The sequence below is a fragment of the Balaenoptera musculus genome, chromosome 7, assembly GCF_009873245.2.
Source record: "Balaenoptera musculus isolate JJ_BM4_2016_0621 chromosome 7, mBalMus1.pri.v3, whole genome shotgun sequence".
In the NCBI taxonomy this organism is placed as follows: domain Eukaryota; kingdom Metazoa; phylum Chordata; class Mammalia; order Artiodactyla; family Balaenopteridae; genus Balaenoptera; species Balaenoptera musculus.
In genome coordinates, this window is record NC_045791.1 from 57,043,690 (window position 1) to 57,065,029 (window position 21,340).

General features: G+C 33.8%; 1 protein-coding gene across 2 annotated transcripts in view; it reads left to right on the plus strand.

Moving 5' to 3' along the window:
• Positions 1–21,340, plus strand: part of MTX2 (metaxin 2) — a 62,792-nt gene that overhangs the window by 18,973 nt on the left and 22,479 nt on the right. For both annotated transcript variants that reach the window (XM_036858570.1, XM_036858569.1), the window contains exons 2-3: positions 3,455–3,502; positions 4,552–4,598. In XM_036858570.1, the coding sequence (XP_036714465.1) occupies positions 3,455–3,502; positions 4,552–4,598 (95 nt within the window). The remainder of the gene's footprint in view (positions 1–3,454; positions 3,503–4,551; positions 4,599–21,340) is intronic.

Below are 21,340 nucleotides of genomic sequence, written 5' to 3' on the forward strand. Positions count from 1 at the left end.
TTTCCTAGAAAGATACCTACATGGTTGATTTGTAGAGCCATTGCCATGCCAGACAACTTAGGATTTTCACTATTGTCTCTCTGTTGAATAACACACCAGCCATTTCTTCTCCCATGTCATTCATTCCCTGATCATTCCCTGCATACTCTGCTATTTCTTGCCTCCTGGACTATGGTTATACTGGAATTCCAAGCTGCTAAAATAGCATGGTTATATAGGTTTATATCAGCCTACTTGCCTTCTCTTTTTAAATGATAGGTTCTGTTTGTGAAGATAACATCAAATGTTTTGGCAGAGTTACTTTCTGAGAATTTTTTTTTAAATTTAATTAATTTATTTATTTTTATTTTTGGCTGTGTTGGGTCTTTGTTTCTGTGCGAGGGCTATCTCTAGTTGCGGCAAGTGGGGGCCACTCTTCATCGCGGTGCGCGGGCCTCTCAACTATTGCGGCCTCTCTTGTTGCGGAGCACAGGCTCCAGACGGGCAGGCTCAGTAGTTGTGGCTCACGGGCCTAGTTGCTCCGCGGCATGTGGGATCTTCCCAGACCAGGGCTCGAACCCGTGTCCCCTGCATTAGCAGGCAGATTCTCAACCACTGCGCCACCATGGAAGCCCTGAGAATTTATTTTCAATAATTCCTGAGTTGGAACATAGTTTGTATATTGGAGCAAGGAAAATATACTCCGTCATCCCTATTTCCAGCTTTAGGTTCTTAATAACAGAGCTTTTAGTATTTGTAGATAACTCCTTTATTCTTATTTGCAGTCGGGTAATATGTTGCAAGATTTCTGTTACTTTTACATATGTCGGTTGTATTACATCAGGAGAAAGGGGGTGATGATAAATGAACTTTTAACTGGAATTACTGAACACAGAAGAATATATGAGAACTCTGATACTGCAGAGTAGTGATGTAGCTTCTGATTTATCAAAGAACACTTAAATTATATTCAGCATATATTTAATGCTAAATGTATATTTTCCCATTGTTTTGAAATTTTGTAATTCATGTCTAATATGTACACAAAATAGCTAACCAAAAGTTAAAATTACCAGAATATTTAATTAGAGCACCCTATTACTTTAACATAGGTGATAATTAAATTCAGTAAAACTTTGGTTAGCCAGAATATTTAGGGGATTGACTGGTAGGTTTCTTTCTTTCCATGCACAATTAATGATCACCAACTGTACGCAAAACATGGCACAGTGTGGCATACACAGATGCATATGACACATTTGTGCCCTCAAGGAACTTAATTTCAATGTCTTTGGAACTTTTGTAAATTTTATTCCTATGCCTTATTGCTTTCTTTAATAAGATTAATATAATGCATATAATTGAGTCTTTAATGATGTAGACTCTTATAATGAATGAACCTCATTGTATTGTTTCTTATATAGATATAAACAGTGTAGGTGTGCTGATCATACAGTTTATCCTAAAAGGTTATTTTTTAGTAAATTGCTGATGTAAGCTTGTTTTTGTTTCCCTGACTTTTATTTTTAAAACTGTTACACAGGTTAATTGGGTTCTTATTGAAATTTTACTTTGTTAAAAAGTTTACAGTAACATACAGTAATATTTAGTTGTACTGCCTTTTTGGTACGTGAGTTGAAATTCAGTAGCCTTTACGAATATGTATACAGACAGTCCCTAACTTAACAACGGTTTGACTTACGATTTTTCGACTTTACGATAGAGCGAAAGCGATACGCATTCAGTAGAAACTGTACTTCACATTGAGAATTTTGATCTTTGCTTGGGCTAGCGATATGTAACTAGATACTCTTGATGCCGGGCAGCAGCAGGGAGTCACAGCTCCCAGTCAGCCGCGAAATCACGAAATCAAGAGGGTGAACAACTGATATGCTTACCACCATTCTGTACCCATAAAACCATCCTGTTTTTCACTTTCAGTACAGTATTCCATAAATTACATGAGATATTCAACACTTTATTATAAAACAGGCTTTGTGTTAGATGATTTTGCCCAACTGTAAGCCAATGTAAGTGTTTTGAGCACGTTTAATGTGAGCTAGGCTAGGCTATGATGTTTGGTAGGTGAGGTATATTAAATGCATTTTCAACGTACAGTGGGTTTATCGGGATGTAAACCCATGGTACGTCAAGGGAGGTCTGTAATACTGTGGATAACAGTGTGCAAAACTGTGTATGGTCCATTATTTGCTTGGTGACTTCATGTATTATCCCTAAGTATGAGTTTAATTTTGTGTAGCCCAGACCAAACCAAAATTTATAATTTACAATAATAGTACAATGTTTTTCTTTTCATTCTAAACTGGAAGTAAAAGGAAATTAAGGCGTCCACCCCTCCCTCCCACTCCTAAGACTGTTTTAGTGCATCTTAAATGATCAGTCTTAAGAAAAAAATGCTTCATGTGTATAAATTTCTTTTTTAAAAAACCAGCTGGAAGTATATATTAAAAAAATAATTTGTTACTGTGTCACAGAGACTGTATTAATTTAAACACAGTAAGAAAAATACCAATTATTGTCAAATTTCATATTTGACTTTCTTCCTGACAGCAAATATAGTTAGAGTGTTAGAATTGGTGATTCTGATGTTTTATGGCTTTTACAAAGAAGAATTCAACAAATGATATACTGAATATTCTGTCAGTGGAGGCATTGCTTCTTAAGTGCAGTTGATTAGACAAATTCAAATCTAGTGCTTTTTCCAAGCACTGGTAGGTTGCTAATATTCTCTTTGTAGTTGGAGTCTACTGTGGATGAGAGATTGAGTCAAGGTCCAGCCTGGCTTCAGGCCTAAAATTAGCTTTAGCAGCTCTATTTCACATTGTAGGTACTTAAACTGCTTCATCATGTTACTTCCCTTTGTTTTTGTGAGATGGTATTGGTGAGGTCAAGGCAATGAAATGTAGACAACAACAGGATTCGTCTGTCTGTTTAAATACTACCAGCTTATGAGGAAAGATGCACAGCCTGATACAGATGTATTTGATTCTTTCATACAGTGTTGTCTTTTGAATATTTACTTCCTTAAAAGTTTACAGTAAAATATTATAAATATTGCTTCACTATTTTTCTCTTTGATAGTGAACTGAAATTAATTATCTTTTTATATGCATGAGTAACATTTTGGATATGTCTGTGTTTGAAGGAGGCTAAAGGAATAGTAGCATTTAGGCTGTTTTATTTTTAAAATTTTCCCTTTTGATTGGGCAAGATGTCTTCCACCTCCTCCCCATAAAAAATGAAACTACCACCAAACATTCACTTAAAAGAAATTATCTAACCTGCTTATATAGGTTCCCATAGAATCTAAAGTAGTGTGACTAGTTGCCATATTTAAGGTATCCTTGGCAATTGACTTTAAATGCTGTAGGCAAATGTATGTGATTATTAATTTGATTGGTTATTGATATGTTTTTGCCCTATGTGCCTAATTATCACTGCTGTGTTTCCACAGCTGCAGAACCTTGGCCTGAAAATGCTACATTATATCAGCAACTGAAAGGTAGGTACTTGTTCTCAGTTAAAAATGGCTTTGTATCAAAATATATTTATTACCAAAAACACCCTTCAATAATATAATCCTTTGCAAAGAGAACATAAAACATAAAGAAGGGATTCCCTTATATAATTTGTCTAGGAGATTTTACCTAAATTTATATCTGCCAGTGTAAACCAACTATTCATGGCCTATAAGGTCCTTAGTTTATTATTGACTCATTATATTGGCTGCTGTAGGCAGTGTAAAATGATGTGGTTGCAGGAGCAGTTGGCAGATTTACTGTGCCAATAGCTGACACAGCAGATTTTTGAAGTCCTGTGGTAAAGTGGGCTCTCAGTAAAAAGGAACTGTTAAAATGTATAGGCTAGGATGGTTCAGGCTCCCTTTAGCAGCTCTTCATATATCATCAGGTCACATTATGGACCCCATTTGGGGCTCAGCAGCCTGCTACAGTTGTCAGAAGACTGCAAAGTAATGAAGACTAATAGGCAGCAGCCCTAGTCTTCTAAGCATGGAATTTTTATTGCAGCAAACTTGTCATCTTTCTTTTGTGTGACAGACCTAGACACACTGTGTAATATTAACTGTAAGCTGGTTTTATATGATTTTGAATGCTTTTACTTTTAACTAGAGAGGTTTGAGTAGAGATACTATTTTACTTAATTTTAATGAAAAGAAGAGGAATGTTTCTTGAAAACTTGGAAAACGAATTTGTTTTTAAGTGAGTGATTTTCATTACATATTGTTGATAAAATACAGTAAGTGATCAATTAGTTTTAGAGGAAATTGTTGATAAAATACAATAAGTGATCAAATAGTTTCAGAGTAAATAGTTTTGTTTCATTGTTATTTACATACTATGATAATTTAATCAAAATTGTAATCACACATTGATATAGACATATAGACACAACAGCATTGATATAGAACTTCATGATTACATTTTCTTTTTAGAAATAGGAATAGTTTTTAAAAATAAAAACATTTATAAATGTATTTTACTTGTTTAGCAGTTATGCTTTTGACTCAGACCTTTCATTGTATTTCCACAGGGGAGCAAATTTTGCTTTCTGACAATGCAGCTTCTCTTGCTGTGCAGGTAAGTATGTAAATAATGTAATTTTTTAAATTTTGAGTTGCAAATTTTTTTTCTTCTACAGTCTGATACTGTATGTTTAGAATCTTTTGTGATTTATCATTATCAATATAACATCTCTTTGTGAAGTATAATTTTATTATGTAATATTATTCAGGTAATTGTTGTTAGTATGTAAAATGAACATAAAAATCTTCATTATTCATTCTTTTTATAAACAACACTTATGTTGTAGGTGCATTTTCTTTATTTGCTGTTTTGCTTTTGGCTAGATATGATGGTATTGATTATTTGGGGTGATATGTTCATTTATAGGCACAAAACTATTTTCTAACTTATTTGTAAAGATTTATTCACTACATATTTTTAAGCATCATTCTCTCATTCTTCTCATTCTAGCCTTAACCCATTTGGTAATCATGAAGCAAACATATTCTTCTCCAGCCATTCCTTATATATTTATCGATTACATTAGTGTCTATTATCCCCAGACCACTTACTGAATATAATAATAACTCTTCAAGTTGTATATCACAGTTGTGTAATCCAAAAGATTAGTGGTCCTGTAAACTTTAAACTGCGCTATAGGAAGAATAGGATACTTGGGAATTGTTTACCTTAAAAAAAAGAGAAATGTTTATGTAGATTATGGAATTATAATTATTGAAACATTTTACATATTTAGTTGCTGTTTGGTTAGCTTACATAGTTTGAATCACAAAGAGGATTTTATTGTGTAGCACCTAAAAGATAACTTAAAAGAGAAATCTAAGACGTGACATTTGTTGGAGATGAGACTGTGAGCTTCTTGAGGACAGAAAGAAAAGGAAGAAGAGGGACTGCTTTTGCTGCGTTCTAAGCATGATGCTAGGCACTTGGTCATCTTGTTTTTTTTTAATTCAACTTGATATCATCTGGGCTTAATAACTATGTCTGATACATAGTATGTCATTCAGTACATTTTAATTTTGTTTAAGGCAGGGAAAGAAGGAAAAGATAGAAAGAAATGTGTTTGGACAATAATTTATTTGTATGAGTATGAGCTTTTTTAAGTTTCTTTCTTTTAGAAGATTTATATATTTTTACCAAGAATGTAAATTTTGTTTATTTTATTTACTTACCTTTATTTTATCTTTAGGCACTAGTACTATAACTAGTGTATTTTCTTTCTTACGGTAATCTTTGAGAGGCAGAACTTCTTAGTTGGTTATATTTAATAAATATGGACTTTATACTGCCTTTTTGGCAGGGGGGATAAGGAAGTTGAAATTTAAGTTTAGTTTTCAAATACTAATGACACAGTGCCTAGCTTATAAAATGTACTCAGTAAATATTTGTTGAATGAAGCGTTTATAAGTGTGGTAGAAGCAATCTTGCTTGATAACTGATAGCACAAGTAAATTACTTGCTGTGTGTGAAATAGTGTCTTCAGTCTTTATACTTTTGAAAAGATAGCTTCAGGGCACAGTGAATATATATATATTTTTTAACATCTTTATTGGAGTATAATTGCTTTACAATCGTGTGTTAGTTTCTGCTGTATAACAAAGTGAATCAGCTATACATATACATATATCCCCATATCTCTTCCCTCTTGCGTCTCCCTCTCTCCCACCCTCCCTATCCCACCCCTCTAGGTGGTCACAAAGCACCGAGCTGATCTCCCTGTGCTATGCAGCTGCTTCCCACTAGCCATCCATTTTACATTTGGTAGTGTATATATGTCAGTGTTACTCTCTCACTTCGTCCCAGCTTACCCTTCCCCGTCCCTGTGTCCTCAAGTCCATTCTCTACATCTGCATCTTTATTCCTGTCCTGCCCCTAGGTTCATCAGAACCATGCTTTTTTCCTTTTTTTTTTTTTAGATTCCATATATATGTGTTAGCATACGGTATTTGTTTTTCTCTTTCTGACTTACTTCACTCTGTATGACAGACTCTAGGTCCATCCACCTCACTACAAGTAACTCAATTTCATTTCTTTTTATGGCTGAGTAATATTCCATTGTATATACGTGCCACATCTTCTTTATCCTTTCATCTGTCAGTGGACACTTAGGTTACTTCCATGTCCTGGCTATTGTAAATAGAGCTGCAATGAACATTGTGGCACATGACTCTTTTTGATTATGATTTTCTCAGGGTATATGCCCAGTAGTGGGATTGCTGGGTCATATGGTAGTTCTATTTTTAGTTAAGGAACCTCCATACTGTTCTCCATAGTGGCTGTATCAATTTACATTCCCACCAACAGTGCAAGAGGGTTCCCTTTTCTCCACACCCTCTCCAGCATTTATGGTTTGTAGATTTTTTGGTGATGGCCATTCTGACTGGTGTGAGGTGATACCTCATTGTAGTTTTGATTTGCATTTCTCTAATGATTAGCAATGCTGAGCATCTTTTCATGTATTTGTTGGCAATCTGTATGCCTTCTTTGGAGAAATGTCTATTTAGGTCTTCTGCCCATTTTTGGATTGGGTTGTTTGTTTTTTTGGTATTGAGCTGCATGAACTGCTTGCATATTTTGGAGATTAATCCTTTGTCAGTTGTTTCGTTTGCACATATTTTCTCCCATTCTGAGGGTTGTCTTTCCGTCTTGTTTATGGTTTCCTTTGCTGTGCAAAAGCTTTTAAGTTTCATTAGGTCCCATTTGTATTTTGGGTAGGAATAGACCAGTAGTTCTTAACTGAGGGAGGATTACTACCCCACAGAGGACATTTGACAGTGTTTAGACATTTTTGATTGTCACAACTGCTAGGGAGGCTGCTTTTGGCATCTACTGGGTAGACACCAGGGATGCTGTGAAACAGTGCACGAGACAGTCCCTCCACAGAAAGAATTATCCAGCCCCAAATGTAAATGGTGTCAACGTTGAGAAACCCTAGAATAGACGGTTTAACTAGTTTTCAGCACAAACCAAGATATCATTATATTACTGTTAAAAAAAATTAACATTTTAAATAATCTGGGGAAGGAAAGAAAAAAGAAATCTTAGTGTGTACCTTATCTAGTAATTCTGTTTTTATGGGTCTTATTAATTTGCTTTCTCACCGTGGCATCTCAAATCACAGTTGCAATTAAAACCAGAAAATAAGAACCTTTTAAAATGCAGAATTTTGCATAACCGTTTTAATTTTTTTTGTTATCCTACGTATGTCACTTAGATGATAAATTAACCAGCATATATTAAAAATTCTTGGTTTTCTTCAATATTCTTTGACTTGACAGCTGATAGTAGCCATGACTATAAATGTGACTTTTCCAGATATCTGATGTAAACTTTATGGAGTAATTTTCTTCTATATAGTGGACCAGATCCGTTTAGAAGAATCAGTTAAATGTATAAAATTGACCAAAACAATGTGATGGGTATCCATAAACTGGATATTTTCTAGAAGATATCAGATATCAAGCATCAGATATTTTAGTAGTCTGCCAGTTAAGCCATCAGGAAATTTAAATTTGACTTACCACATAGAATTGGCATTTATTATATTCCTGGAACTAAGTGGTTAGATTTTTTATTTTTTTTGGTTAAAGGAACTTTTATGATTTCAGTTTAAAAGAAAATAAAAAATTTTTTTTCCCATGGCTGTTATTTCCTCTTAGATTGGCTTTACTTCTTTCATCCACAAAGTATTGGTATTACCTGAAGTGTTTGCCTAGTCATAAAATAATCTTGTATGTTGAATATTTTGAAGTATTAGAGTAGCGTGTTCCTCTGGTTCTCATGAGCAGTGTGTGTGTATAAATATATATATATACACACACATATATATGGCAAGGTGCACATACACAGTATTACATACACAAACATGGGGGAGAGAAATCTTCCATTTCATAATATTACTTCCACTTTGAAGCTTGTAATGGTTGGTAAAAGAATTTTGATAACAATTCTCTGTTGCTATCCTCTCATCCCCTAAACCTAAATCAGCTGTCCAGTAGATATATAATGTATATAATGTTGCCCACATATGTAATTTAAAATTTTGTAGTAGCCCCACTAAAAGAAGGAAAAAGAAACAGGTGAAATTAATTTTAATAATATATTTTATTTAATATTATCAAATATTATCATTTTAACATGTAATCAGTACAAAATTTATTAACGTGATGTTTTTCGGTTTTTTTTATATTAAGTTCAAAATCTGTTGTGTATTTCACGCTTACGGCACATCTCAATTTCTGCCAACCACATTTCAAGTACTCTATATGTAGCTGGTGGCTCTTGTATTGGGCAGCACGTGTCCAGAAATACTGTATGAGCAAATGCATATGAACTTCAAAGTTTTCTGTGGAAAATGTTTCATTTGATTTTTCTTCAAGAAGTTTATGTCTTTACTGATTCAGTATATGTTGTCTTTTATAGCAGATTCCACAAATGAAATGGGTGGTTGGTCTCTGTTCCACATACCTTAAACATTACTCTGTGTTTCAAGTTTCCTCATGTGTAAAATGGAGATATAATAGGAGCTATCCTACTGGGTGTCATGAAGACTGAATGTGTTAAAAAATATGTAAAATATATATAAAAATTAAAGCATTTAGAAAAGCACCTGGCATATTGTAAACATGCAATGAATATTGGTTATTTCCTTCTTCCCTGATTCTTTGACAGAAATATACATAATCAGTGTCAGCAGCAGGAATGGAAGCTTGCAGACTTTGTAATGCCTAAAGTAATTAAAATAAATGTTAGGTGTAAGAATTATTTTTGGACATATTTAAATCTGCATGAACATTAATAATTTTTATAATCATTGTTCCATTCTGTAACTAAAAGTTGTTAATATAGAGTGCTTGAATTCAAACAAACCATTATTTTAATAATACTAAATAAGGTTTGTTTTAAAATTGAGTATTTATTGAATGCTTTTATTGTCTAAGGCACTCTATTGAGAGCTTTCATGTGCGGTATCTCATTCAATCTTTACCATAACCCTAGTGTAGGGCACTATTATTAAGCTCATTTTAAAGATGTGGAAACTGAAGCTCAGGAAAGCTCTGGCCAAGGTCATAGAGCCCACAAATTGCGGAGGTAAACAGACACCAACAGCATTGGTGGAGTGCCTGCTATGTGCTCATCACTGTGCTGAGCACTTAATTCTTATGAACTCATTTAATCCTTATAATAACTGTATGAGGTCAGTGCTTTTATAATCCCCATTCTGCAGATAATATTAATAAGAACAACAATAATAACTGTAGCTAAAATTTACACAGCACTTACTCCATGAGCCAGGTCTTGTTCTATGTACTTTAGGTATCATAGATAATGCTTACACACAGGTACCATATGAGGTAGGTAGCATTATTATTTCCATTTTGCAGATTAGGAAGTTGAGGCAGAGAGGTTAAGCAATTGGCCCAAACTTATATAATTAGTACTTGACAGAGCTGGAATGCAAATCCAGGGAGTCTGGGTATAGAGTCCACCCTTGTAACACTTTGCTGCATACCAGTCCAGTCCAGTGATACAGACCTTTGGAGTTTTATCCAAAAATAAGTAGACACTTAATTCAAAAATCATTTCTGACATTTCCTAGCAAATTATATCTTACCATTTATGGATTACATTAAGATGTGAGAGATAGATATGTTGCAGCTTTTGGATCTCTGAGATGTGATAAAGGTAGCATTACCTATGTTATGGGTTATTAGGAAGTTCAAGTTAGGTAATGAATGGGAAATTCGTTTGAAAAAAGTGAAAGCAGAAGAACTACAAGATGATGTTGAATGCTGAATTAGTGCCTATTTTTGCTTCAAAGATTTATATACGTATTTTGTGAATGTCTTTATATAATAAAATGTTACTTCTAGTAAGTTTTAGAAAGGATTTTTGTTTATTATATATGAAGCCAATTTAAAAAGAAACCTGTTTTCCTTTTTTGTATGGCTTAATCTAAATATTGTAAAAGTTTAGTTATTGAATTTATTTTTTAGAGAGTGTCTCAAACTGATGATTACTAGAATGGTGAATGAAAAAGTAATCTTCCTTTTTACTTCTTCACTTTTTACTTCAAGTAAGAATAACATTTAAGCTCAGGTTAAGGGAAATAATATTCTTATTTTTTCCTATCCTTTGTGAATAAATACTTAATCTCTAAAAATGAAAGGGAACACAACAGAAAAAAACTGTATTCTTTCTGTTGAATATGTTGTTTTTTTTTCTTCAGGTTTTGTGGTTTTTATTAACACAGGCTGTTATAAAAAAAAAAACTTTTGTTTTGCTTTTTTAAAATTATATCTAGTCATATAACCCCAAAGAATTATTTACTATTGGTACAAAAGGAAATAAACTGGGAGAGCGAAGTCCTATTTTAACAGTAGGAAAATATAGTTTAAGCTATTCCATTGAGAGCCTGCCTCTCTATATGCTCCCCCAACTTTAATCATTAAAAATGTCAGCATTTTTATAGGCCCCATTAATACTGGGCCATGAACACTAACATGTCAGATCTGCTGATAAGCAGTTAGCTGACCCTTGCTTTTTCCTTTTCACAATTGATGCTTTTTAGGTGGACATATTAATATGAAGTTAAATGATAACATCATAATGTAGTGATTGGGGAAGAGCAGGAAAGAGGAGTATCTTTCCTTCGGGACTGCAGGTCAATTGTTGCATTGGAGAAAGAACTGTGATTATGAAATTACAGCTGTTGTAAAGTTGTTGTGTCATTCAGATGGTCACAGTGGACAACTTACCTATAGAATTTTAGAGGAAATGATTTTGAATTTTCAGTTTGGTTTAATACATTTTCTACTTTAAACAGCTTGTTTATGGTTGTATGTAGTTTCTAAGTGTCGGTTTAAACCTGATAGAAATACAATAGGTGGGAATGCACCGATGCATTTATTTTAATAGAGAATTAATAGAATACTATTTTATGTAAAACATTTTAAAATTGATATAACTTTCTTAAAGTTTTATAAAGTGTAAAATTTTAGTTTTTTAAAGTATGTTTATCCCTTCCACTTTGATCATTTTCTGCAAAATGAGGCTTCTGTGTTCACTCTCAGGATTAGGAGAAGGAAAGCTAAGGGATAGGGAGAATTTAGTGGATCCTTTTCAGTGTTCTAAAATGAGCAAAATAGAGGCCACAGATGTTTCCTTGATATCACTGAATTTAAATTCTTCAGATTGAATGTGTTACATTACATTACCTTTTTTATATCAGAAGTATTATAAAGCGTTTTGGTGATATATGCATATAACACCTGGAATGATTTAAATGTATAAAATGTGACCTTTAGGAAAGATGACTGTGAACTTAAAGTGCAAATAGAATTTAGTAGATTAAAAAAATTCTCAGTATTAATATTAATCCCTCAACACATAAATGGTATGGTATATATAAAACATTTAAATTAATCTTACAGATTTGTGAAAATGAAGTATATTCAAAATAGAATTAGGTGGCTGTTAGAGTTGTCATTTTTAGTAATTAGTGAAATAATGTAAAATGGTTATACAGGGTAATGGTTTGCTAATATAAATATCTATTTAACTTAGCAGAAATTTACATTTCTGTAGTTCTGAGAGATTGCAAGTTAGAGTATCAACCGTATACTTTTCTGTTTAAAAAGTAAACAGCAAGCAGGATTTTAAAATTTGTTGCTGTTAAACAGAACAATAGAGACATAGCAGTAAGATGAAAAAAATGACAAGTCTATTTTTTAAACAGAAAAAATGCTAGAATTCTTCATGATTAGATATACAGTATCAACATAATCGATCTAGCAGCATTATATTTGAGCTGAAAATGCACTTAAATTTGAGACCATACACTACCCCGTGTGAGCAAAACATCTTTCATATAGTTCTAAGATGAAATTACCCTTGAATGAATAGCATCTTCATTTATCTTCAAACCTCTTCTGTGCTTTTAGTGAATCTACTCTTTCAACATTCTACAACAAGAATTACATTATACCATTATACCAGAGTATTTCTGCAGTGTGAAATAGATTGGTTTGGAAAATGAACCTGGCTTTGATATAAATTACATTACCAGGTACAAAGGAATTTGTTATTTTGTTTAAAATAGTCACAAATATAATTAAGGTCTTAATTTATGTTAAACTACAAATATGGCTATTACTTTAACTGGATTAGGAACTTAATCTGTCACTTCAAGAATGATACCTAACACTTTTCATTTGTAACCTTAGATACATTATTTCAATTACAGTGTCTGCAGCTGTTTGATATAAAAAATGAATTATTTTGTAGATAGGTTTGTTTGTGGTTTTTAATTTTAAAACATGTCTCTTCAGTAAGGTGGAAAATAATCCTTCAGTTGTTGTCACAGATTTTCCTTTGTGTTTGGGTAAAACAAGATATGAATTAAAATTCAGAACCATTTTTATTTTGTGCCCTGAAAATGGCATTGCGTGCTTTAGAATAGTCCTTAGTGAGTTCTTACCTAAAGTATTTCAAATTTAATTATGAAATGAATAGAAGCTTTGTCCTAAAGAAGAAAACCTGAGGCCTGCTGTCTAAGGATAACTGGTAATGGTTGGACTGAAAATGGATTTTTTTCTACTTAGAATTCGGATAATTTTGTTAATGTTAAATTTACATACGTTTAGAAACTATGTTTATAATCCCTTAAATTCCACAGTGTTAATCAATTTAAAACACCCAATCTTTTAAAAGGTTATTGAGGACAATTCTTTAAAATTTTGAGTTCTTTTAATATTTTTATTGGCAAGCAATGTTGATTTTATTGCTTAAGTGCAATTAAAGAGTATTGTTATGTATTTAACTTATAAGACAAATGTTCATTTTATTTTTGGAATAAAGAAAAGAAGTTAATTGGTGTTGCTCTTTGGTAAATGATTCACTATCGAGTTACCATTATGTTATTAAAATGAAATGAATACATTTTATATTGCCATCTACTATTTAACTTATCCTAAGAATTTTAAATTTAGTGGGTTTTTTTGTTGTTATTGTTATTTTTCTCAGTTGGGAATATTTAATCTGTAAATCACAAAACTTTACAACATTCATTATAGGAACTCAGAAAAAAAGTAGTTTCCTGTCATTACTCCCAAATTGTTCATTGAGTGCCAACTCTGTGACTGGTACTGTATTAGGTTCTTGGGTTACAAGAATTATTCTTTCTGTGTCTTTGACTATTTCATAACTCTTTTACTTAATTTTGACCCTACGATTTACTTTTATTTATATTTAATTCTAACAGGGAAAACTTACATCTTTTCCTATTCTGGTTAGCTTTTTTGTTGCTTTCTTTCTGCACTTGATTTTTTTCTACAGCTGTCAGATATTGATATATCTAAACTTGAGTCATATATTCCAAGAGTGGTATTCAGGTGAGAGTTGTGTTAATTAGGAAGGTCCTATTCTCTGATGTGATGTTTCGTATGTGCTCCCAATAGCATTTCATGTTTTTGGTAACAAATTTGCTCTATTTAGAGCTTTTTATGCATATTGAATTGTGGTTTCTGATGATTTCTGCATAGCTAATTTTTTAAGAAGTTGAATTCCTGTTGTTTTTCTAAACAACCTCTGAATTTAACAGGAGTTACGTTGATCTTCTTAATGCAGTGAGCTTTGGTAACATAAAATAACAAAATGCTAATCTTTGTTGTAGCTTACTCTTTTTCTATGAACTTAGGTATGTTTGTATTTATTATTATGAATATCTGTGTCTTATTCATTAAGCAAACGTTTATTGAGAACCTGTGGTGTGCTGAGGATAAAGTAGTGAACAAGATAGGCGTGGTCATCATGTACTAATGGAACTTATGTTCTGGAGGGGGAGGCCTTTTATCAGTTTCATCGGTGTGTATGACTTTGAAAAATTATTTGTAAAGTAAAAGTTTATGTCAATATGAAAATGTCTTCAGTTGTTTTTGCCTTGTTGAGAAGATTTTATATTGTATAAGCTTTTGGTTATGTTCCCTTATTCTTTTAATATCTACGTAGAGATTTCTGTCTTAGTGCACAATTTTTCTATTTTGATTATAAATAAATATAACTAAGTTACAGTATGTAATTATTATTTGCCCTTTTCTCTTAAAGAGGTGTTAATAGGTAATAAAATAAGTGAACTTTTCTTTTGCAATCACCAAGGTTAAATAGTCTTTCTTCTTTTGCAGATAGATCTATGACTATTTATTATTACTAATATTATTACTACAAATTTTAATAATAATACCTTATATTTATTGAAATACTATGTGCCAGACAGTATGTAAAATGTTTTACATACAACACTTCAGTTAATCTGCCTAATAAGGTGTCTTCATTTTAGAAATGGGAGCGCTTACAAGGTAAAGGAACTTTCTCAGATTAACACAGTCATCACTGAGATTCCACCCAGAGCTGTCTCACTGCTCTATTAACCTTTTTTGTTCTATATTGACTTTTAAGACTGATGCAGGGGATTCCCATTTTTCAGAAGACACTATAGTCTCCCACTTAAACAGTTTGCTTCTTAAATCTCTACTCTGTTAGGATCCATTAGGTTCTGCTAGGGCACTTAACCAGTGACAAATAAGGAGTGAGAGTGTGCTAATAGTAGCCCAGTCATAAGAGTGGTATGGCTTATGAGTCAGCAACAGAAAGTCAGATTACTCTAAATGATGGTAAGGACAGCATCTCAATGAGGCAGCATCCTCCGTGTGCAAAGGCAGTGACCAGGGTGGGCCTGTTGTTGGCTGGCTGTGTTTCCATTCAGCCAGGGTTGAGCCCTTTACACCATTTCATGAACTGAATATTTTTAATTACCTTTTTGGTTGTTGTTAACATAATGCAATTAAAACAAAGGATATTTGATATTTTAAGGTTTTTAAGGTTGTAGATTCTGTTTCCTTACTTCTGTCAGGGACCATCATAATTATTTTCTGTAAAAGAAATTGATGACTTTTTGGCTTAAATTTAATTTCACTGACTTCCCCCTAGATTCTTTCTGGAATATTATTAATATATTTCTTTGGGAATAAAGACTTGAAGAAACTAGTTATGTATACTATTTGAGATGTTTTGTTTGATTTGCTCATTAATGTTATTCTGCTTACCTACTTATATTAGTTGTGAGACTTGCATGCTTATTTTAAATTTTCTGACAACCGGGCCATAGTTGCTGAGATTTTAAAGGACTCCGGCTGACACTGGCTCCTTCATGTGTTACTTCTCAGGAAATTTTCAGAAGATAATACTGTTTTTATCAGATGGTTTCTTAGCTTCTTAAAGCTTCTTGTTTAACCAGGTGTTAAATTGACTTTTCAGTTTTTAAGTTTGGTGGGCTATAGATGCAGAAAAGATCAAAGATTAAAAACTGTCCTTGATTGTGTTTTTGTTCTGCATAATATCTGTAGCTCTACCCATTTCTTAACACCTTGATATTACCATACTTGCAGGAAAGTGTTGACAAAGATGATACTGATTTGTAGGTATTTCTGTCACCTTTGTTCATAAAAGAGATGGGGTGGCCTTTGAGATTGGGCTTCTTGATGTTTCATTAGAATCTGTTTATCTGGTTTCAAAGCATATAACTGTGCCATTTGCAACTCCAGGCCTTTGAAAAGAGAGCAGAGTTTTCTGCTAGTCATTGCCTGTCAGAAGTCTAACAGAGAAGTGATAGTTAGAGAAGACCATCTAAAGGCCCCTGAATCCTCCTCCTTCCACCAAAACCTGCTCGTCCCACAGTTTTTCCTATTTTGATAAATGGCAATTCCATCTTTCTAATTATTTATGTGAGAAACTTTGAGTCATCTTTGGAGTCCTCTCTTTTTTTGCTATGTCCACATCCAGTTACCAGCAAATCTTTCTGGCCCTACCTTGAAAACATAGCCAGAATCTGACTTCTTACCACCTCCAGCTCTCCTATCCTGGCCTGGGCCGCCATCATTTCTTGCCTGGATTAGTGCAAAATTTTCCTAACTAGTTCTTGTGTTTCCACCCTTCTACTCTTTACAATCTAATCTCTGTATAGTGGTTTGTAGTCCTTTAAAATGTCGGTCAGATTCCAGCAATCCTCAGCTCAACCTCCTGTAATGATTGTTCGTCTCACTCAAATTAAAAGCCAAAATCCTTACAATTATCTAGATGTCCTCCATGATCTCCTGGTTGTCTCTCTGAGCTCGTCTCTTACCACTCACTTCCTTAGTCTGCATCGTCACACAGGTCTTGTTGCTGTTCCTCAAACACTCCAGTTGAAGCATAGAACTGCTTTGAACTTGGACTGCTCTTCCCCTAGAAACCTACATGGCTTGCTCCCTAACTTTCTTCAGGTTTATGCTCAAATGTTATGTTACCGGTGAACCCTTATCTGACCATCCTACGTATAATAGCAATACCCTGACACTGCTTTGTATTTCTAAGTAGCAGGAATCACAGTGGATCTATTCTGGTTTATTTGCTTATCATCTGTCTCCATTAGAATGTAAACTCCATGAGGTCTGGGACCACTCTATTCCCAGTGCCAAGAACAGTTTCTGATATATAGCATGTGCTCAATAATATTTATTGAGTGAGTGAATGAATGAATAATTGCTTTCCATTCATTCTTCTAGATATTCAAAATTATATCCTCCTACCAAGTTAGTTCACAGGAAGCTATGCAACGGACCAAATAAATTAGCTTTTTGCAGGCCTTATTAAGCTATGGTTTTAGTGATTTGCTCCAGGCCTTTAGAAGAAAAGTAACACAAAAAGGAATTCTGCATTTGGTGTATACTGTCTTATGTCATTCAGTAGCCCAGATGAGAAATGTCTTTGGAATTTAGTGTGAGAAGTTCAGTTGAGGGGCAACCCCATTCTTTTTTGAAGGCTACAAATATTCCATTAATAGATTCACCACAGTTTATTGAACCAGTCTCTTATTGATGGATATTAGGCTATTATTATAATTATTACTTTGCTACTATAAATAGGACTTAGGTGTGACTATCCTTACATATATCTTATATACTCTTATGTAAGTATGCCCGTATGATATATTTCTAGCAATACAATTACTGGGTCAAAGGCTATGTATATTTAGAATTTTGGTAGATGTTACCAAAGTGCCCTTTAAAAAGATTACATTGATTTATACCCCGACCAGTGGTTGAGTATAAATTTTGTTTTGAATTTTGACAAAAGCAGCCTTTTTTTTCCCCCTGTGTTTTTATTATCAGAAGTTTCTGTTGTTTCATTTAGAAAAATTCATATATGACTAGAACTAGGTGTACTGAGTTTTGGATTCTCTACTCTTTGTTTATTTTGTGGTTTATGTATTGTTCAGAGTTTTGTGTGTTTGTTTATTTATTCATTGAGCTGATAATTATTATCTGCCAGTTATGTACCAGGCACATAACTGGGAATTACAGCAGTAAAAGCTAGTTTTAGAAGACAGAGGGTTCTGAAATGAGAAGGAAGAGGAATCAGAAGCCTTGCCACCGTGTTACTGAAGGATTGCTGTTACAGGATCCCTGTCTATATTCCTGACATTCTTTTTTTCTTAAATTTATTTTATTGAAGTATAGTTGATTGACAATGTTGTGTTAATTTCTACTATACAGCAAAGTGATTCAGTTATACGTATATATACATTCTTTTTCATACTCTTTTCCATTATGGTCTATCACAGGATACTGAATGTAGTTCCCTGTGCTCTACAGTAGGACATTGTTGTTTATGCGTCCTGTATATAGTAGTTTGTGTCTGCTAACCCCACACTCCCGGTTCATTCATCCCTCCCGCTGCTGCCACCCCCCACCCCACCCGGCCCCGGCAATCACAAGACATTCTTTTATCTGCAACATGTGTTAGGTTTTCCCCAAACATTTAAGATGCTAGTTTTATGATCTAATAAAAGGAGTGGCACTGTTATCTAAAATAACAACTTTTGAACATAGGATTTAAAGTATTTGTAAGGGTCGAATTGATTGGTAACAGATTGTTCTTATTTCTTTAGACTCCTGGCCTTAGTTTCAATTATATGTAAATGAAATATATTTTATTTCTCAAAACTAGTTTTTACAAAATATTTGAGCTGTAGTTCCCAGAAGATATGATTCAGAAGTAATTACTGAAGAAATAGAATTTAGAATCTTCATGGATTATCATAGGTGTTACCTTCTGGGACTGTTTCTAGAATTTCTCTGATTTAAAAGTTCTCAAGGTATGCTATTTCTAAAGAATTTAGAGTTAAGAAAAATGTGTAATCTTTTTATATTTTTCGCTTTTTTATAATAGCAATTGGTAACATTATATATCCTTTTTAGCTTGGAATTAGGAATTTTAGAGTTGCTGCTCATGTTAACGGACATTTGAGTTCCTTTATTTGATTATATGGACGAAGTTGCTAGGAGCATTCTTGTATGTTAGTGACTATATGCCTTGTTTCTTTTTGGTGTATTTCTGGGAGGGGAATTGTTGGCTGACAGAGCAGGCATCTGCTTAATAGGCAATATTACCAAACAGTTCAAAGTGGTTGGCTCGTTTACCACTGCCACCATCAATGTATGGGAGTCTTATCACACACAGAAAACAGTCGACTGTCCCACCCTTACCTCACCCCAAATCCTGATACCCAGAAACAACCACTTTCTGTTCTTTCAGCTGTATTTTTTTCGCCTGGGTATTTACCTCTGTATTTCGAAGTAAGATGCTTGTGTTGCCGTTTCATTTTTTAATTTAAATATATCTATTGAATTCCACTACGAAATTTACCATTTGCAGCTCTCTTCCCCTTCTCCTTCCCCATCTTCCCAATAGTTCTTTAACTTTTGTTAAATTAATATTCAGTGTTTATATTATAATTAGAATGTAAATATTGACCCCAGCTGAGTGGCCTAGTGTACAATGAACATATTCTTTCTATATGATTTTTTTTCCATTGTGTGAATAATTACTTTATTTAATTCATTTGGGTAGTTTTCTCTCCTAAACTCTTTGACTGAACTGTAAAACTCCCCCTCACAATGGTCAAACATGTCAGGTCCTTTATTTATTTATTTATTTATTGGAACTATTACCTCTGAAAACCCTGTTCCTTCTACTTTAATTGGGACAGTTTCTTTCTTGGTTGGCATCACAGCTGGTTGTTATGACTGCTATTCATCATCATTCAGGGAATTCTTCTTGCCTTCCTTTTATGTTGGATTCCCTAATTTTCTGCATCCCATGTTCTTTTTTTCTTGGTTTATTATTTTTATTTTAGGCTTTTAAAAAAGACCTTGCTTGTGTTATGTTTCTTTTTAATTCTATCTTCACACCTGACTGATTCCTTGGCCACATGTAGAATTTTAGGTTGGCAAGATTTTTCATTAGAATTTTGAAAGCCTTTTGTCATCCTTTAGCTTTTGGAGCTTCTTTTGAGACATTCAGTGTCATCTCAGTCCTTTTTATGCTTTGCTTCTTTTCATTTTCCTTTTTTCCCTTTTTCTTTCTTTCTTTTTTTCCTTTCTTTCCCTTTTTCTCTCCTTCCCTCCTTTCCTTTCTTCCTATATGCCTTGAATAGATTCCTTGACCTCCCTGTACTTCTGTTTTCTCATCTTAAAATGGGGATTTTTTTTTTGTACCTACCTCATAGAGTTAAGGTCTTATACAAGTACCTGGCACATAGTAAGTGCTCAATGAATATTAACCATTATAATTTTTCTTTGAAGTTGCTGTCTGCATTTTCTGTTTCCTCTCAACTACTTTTTTTTGAAGTTTGTTTTGGCTCTGTATGTTTGAGGCTTTCCTCAAATATCTATTGATCTCTGCTAACAATTTATATTTAAGAGTGAGGCACTAAAAAGCTGATGGGGCATTGAGGGACTTTTTGACATGCGGGCTTCACTATAGACTGATTGCACAGTGGCCATTTTTTGGCCACTGTCCCTACCCCTCACTAAAATCATCAGTATTGGTAGGTGTTTTCTATGGAGAGATACTCTGGAGGACTTAATGTGGCTGCCAGTGTTTGGGAGCTGAGAGGGAGAGGGTGCTGTGGCTCTCTACAGTGTACATACTTTCCCTTAACCTTCCTTCCAGTGTGACCCTCTACCCGGGGCCCTCTGCTGTGCTTGGGTCCTGAGTCAGGAGCTTCTCTGGTTGGGTTTCTCCAGAGAATGAACCCCTGTTTCCTGCCAGATTGGGGGCGGGCTAGTTGTCTGATGCTTTTACAGACTTTCATCCAATTCTCCTATTTTTAGTCCTTTACCTCACCTCTGCCTTCTGTGGTACTTGGTGCCTCCGGTTTTGGAATCTTCCCAGTTTCTCTGATGCAAATGTATTGATTTTCTCCTCTGCATGCCCTTAGGTTTCAGCTTCCTCTGCCCTGCTAAGTCTGCTTTTTAGCTTATAAAAATGGGTTGACATCTCTGGTCTGCTTTGGTCTCCTCTTCCATTCTTTGTGTTTTTCTGGGTTTACACATTTTCTGTTTCTTCACTGTTATTTCATTGGATTTTTTGAAAGGTTGCAGAGATAAATGTGTAAGTTCAATCCTTCATGTTTAACTGGTTCTCGATGATCTAGTATTACTTTTTTCCTTTGAATTTTTTTGTGGAAATAAAAAAATATACAGACATACCCTTCAATGAATTTTTTTGACGCTATGAACTTAATTAATTCACTCAATATGTTGAAACTACATGAAGCTAATTAAATTTCAGGGTCTTAGACGTTAGGTACTGGGTATTACGTTCTGTGTGCATGTGTGTGTGTGTGTTTTAAAAAGTCCTACCATGTCATATGTTTAGGTACTCAGTAAATTTATATTCAAAGAATATATTTATTG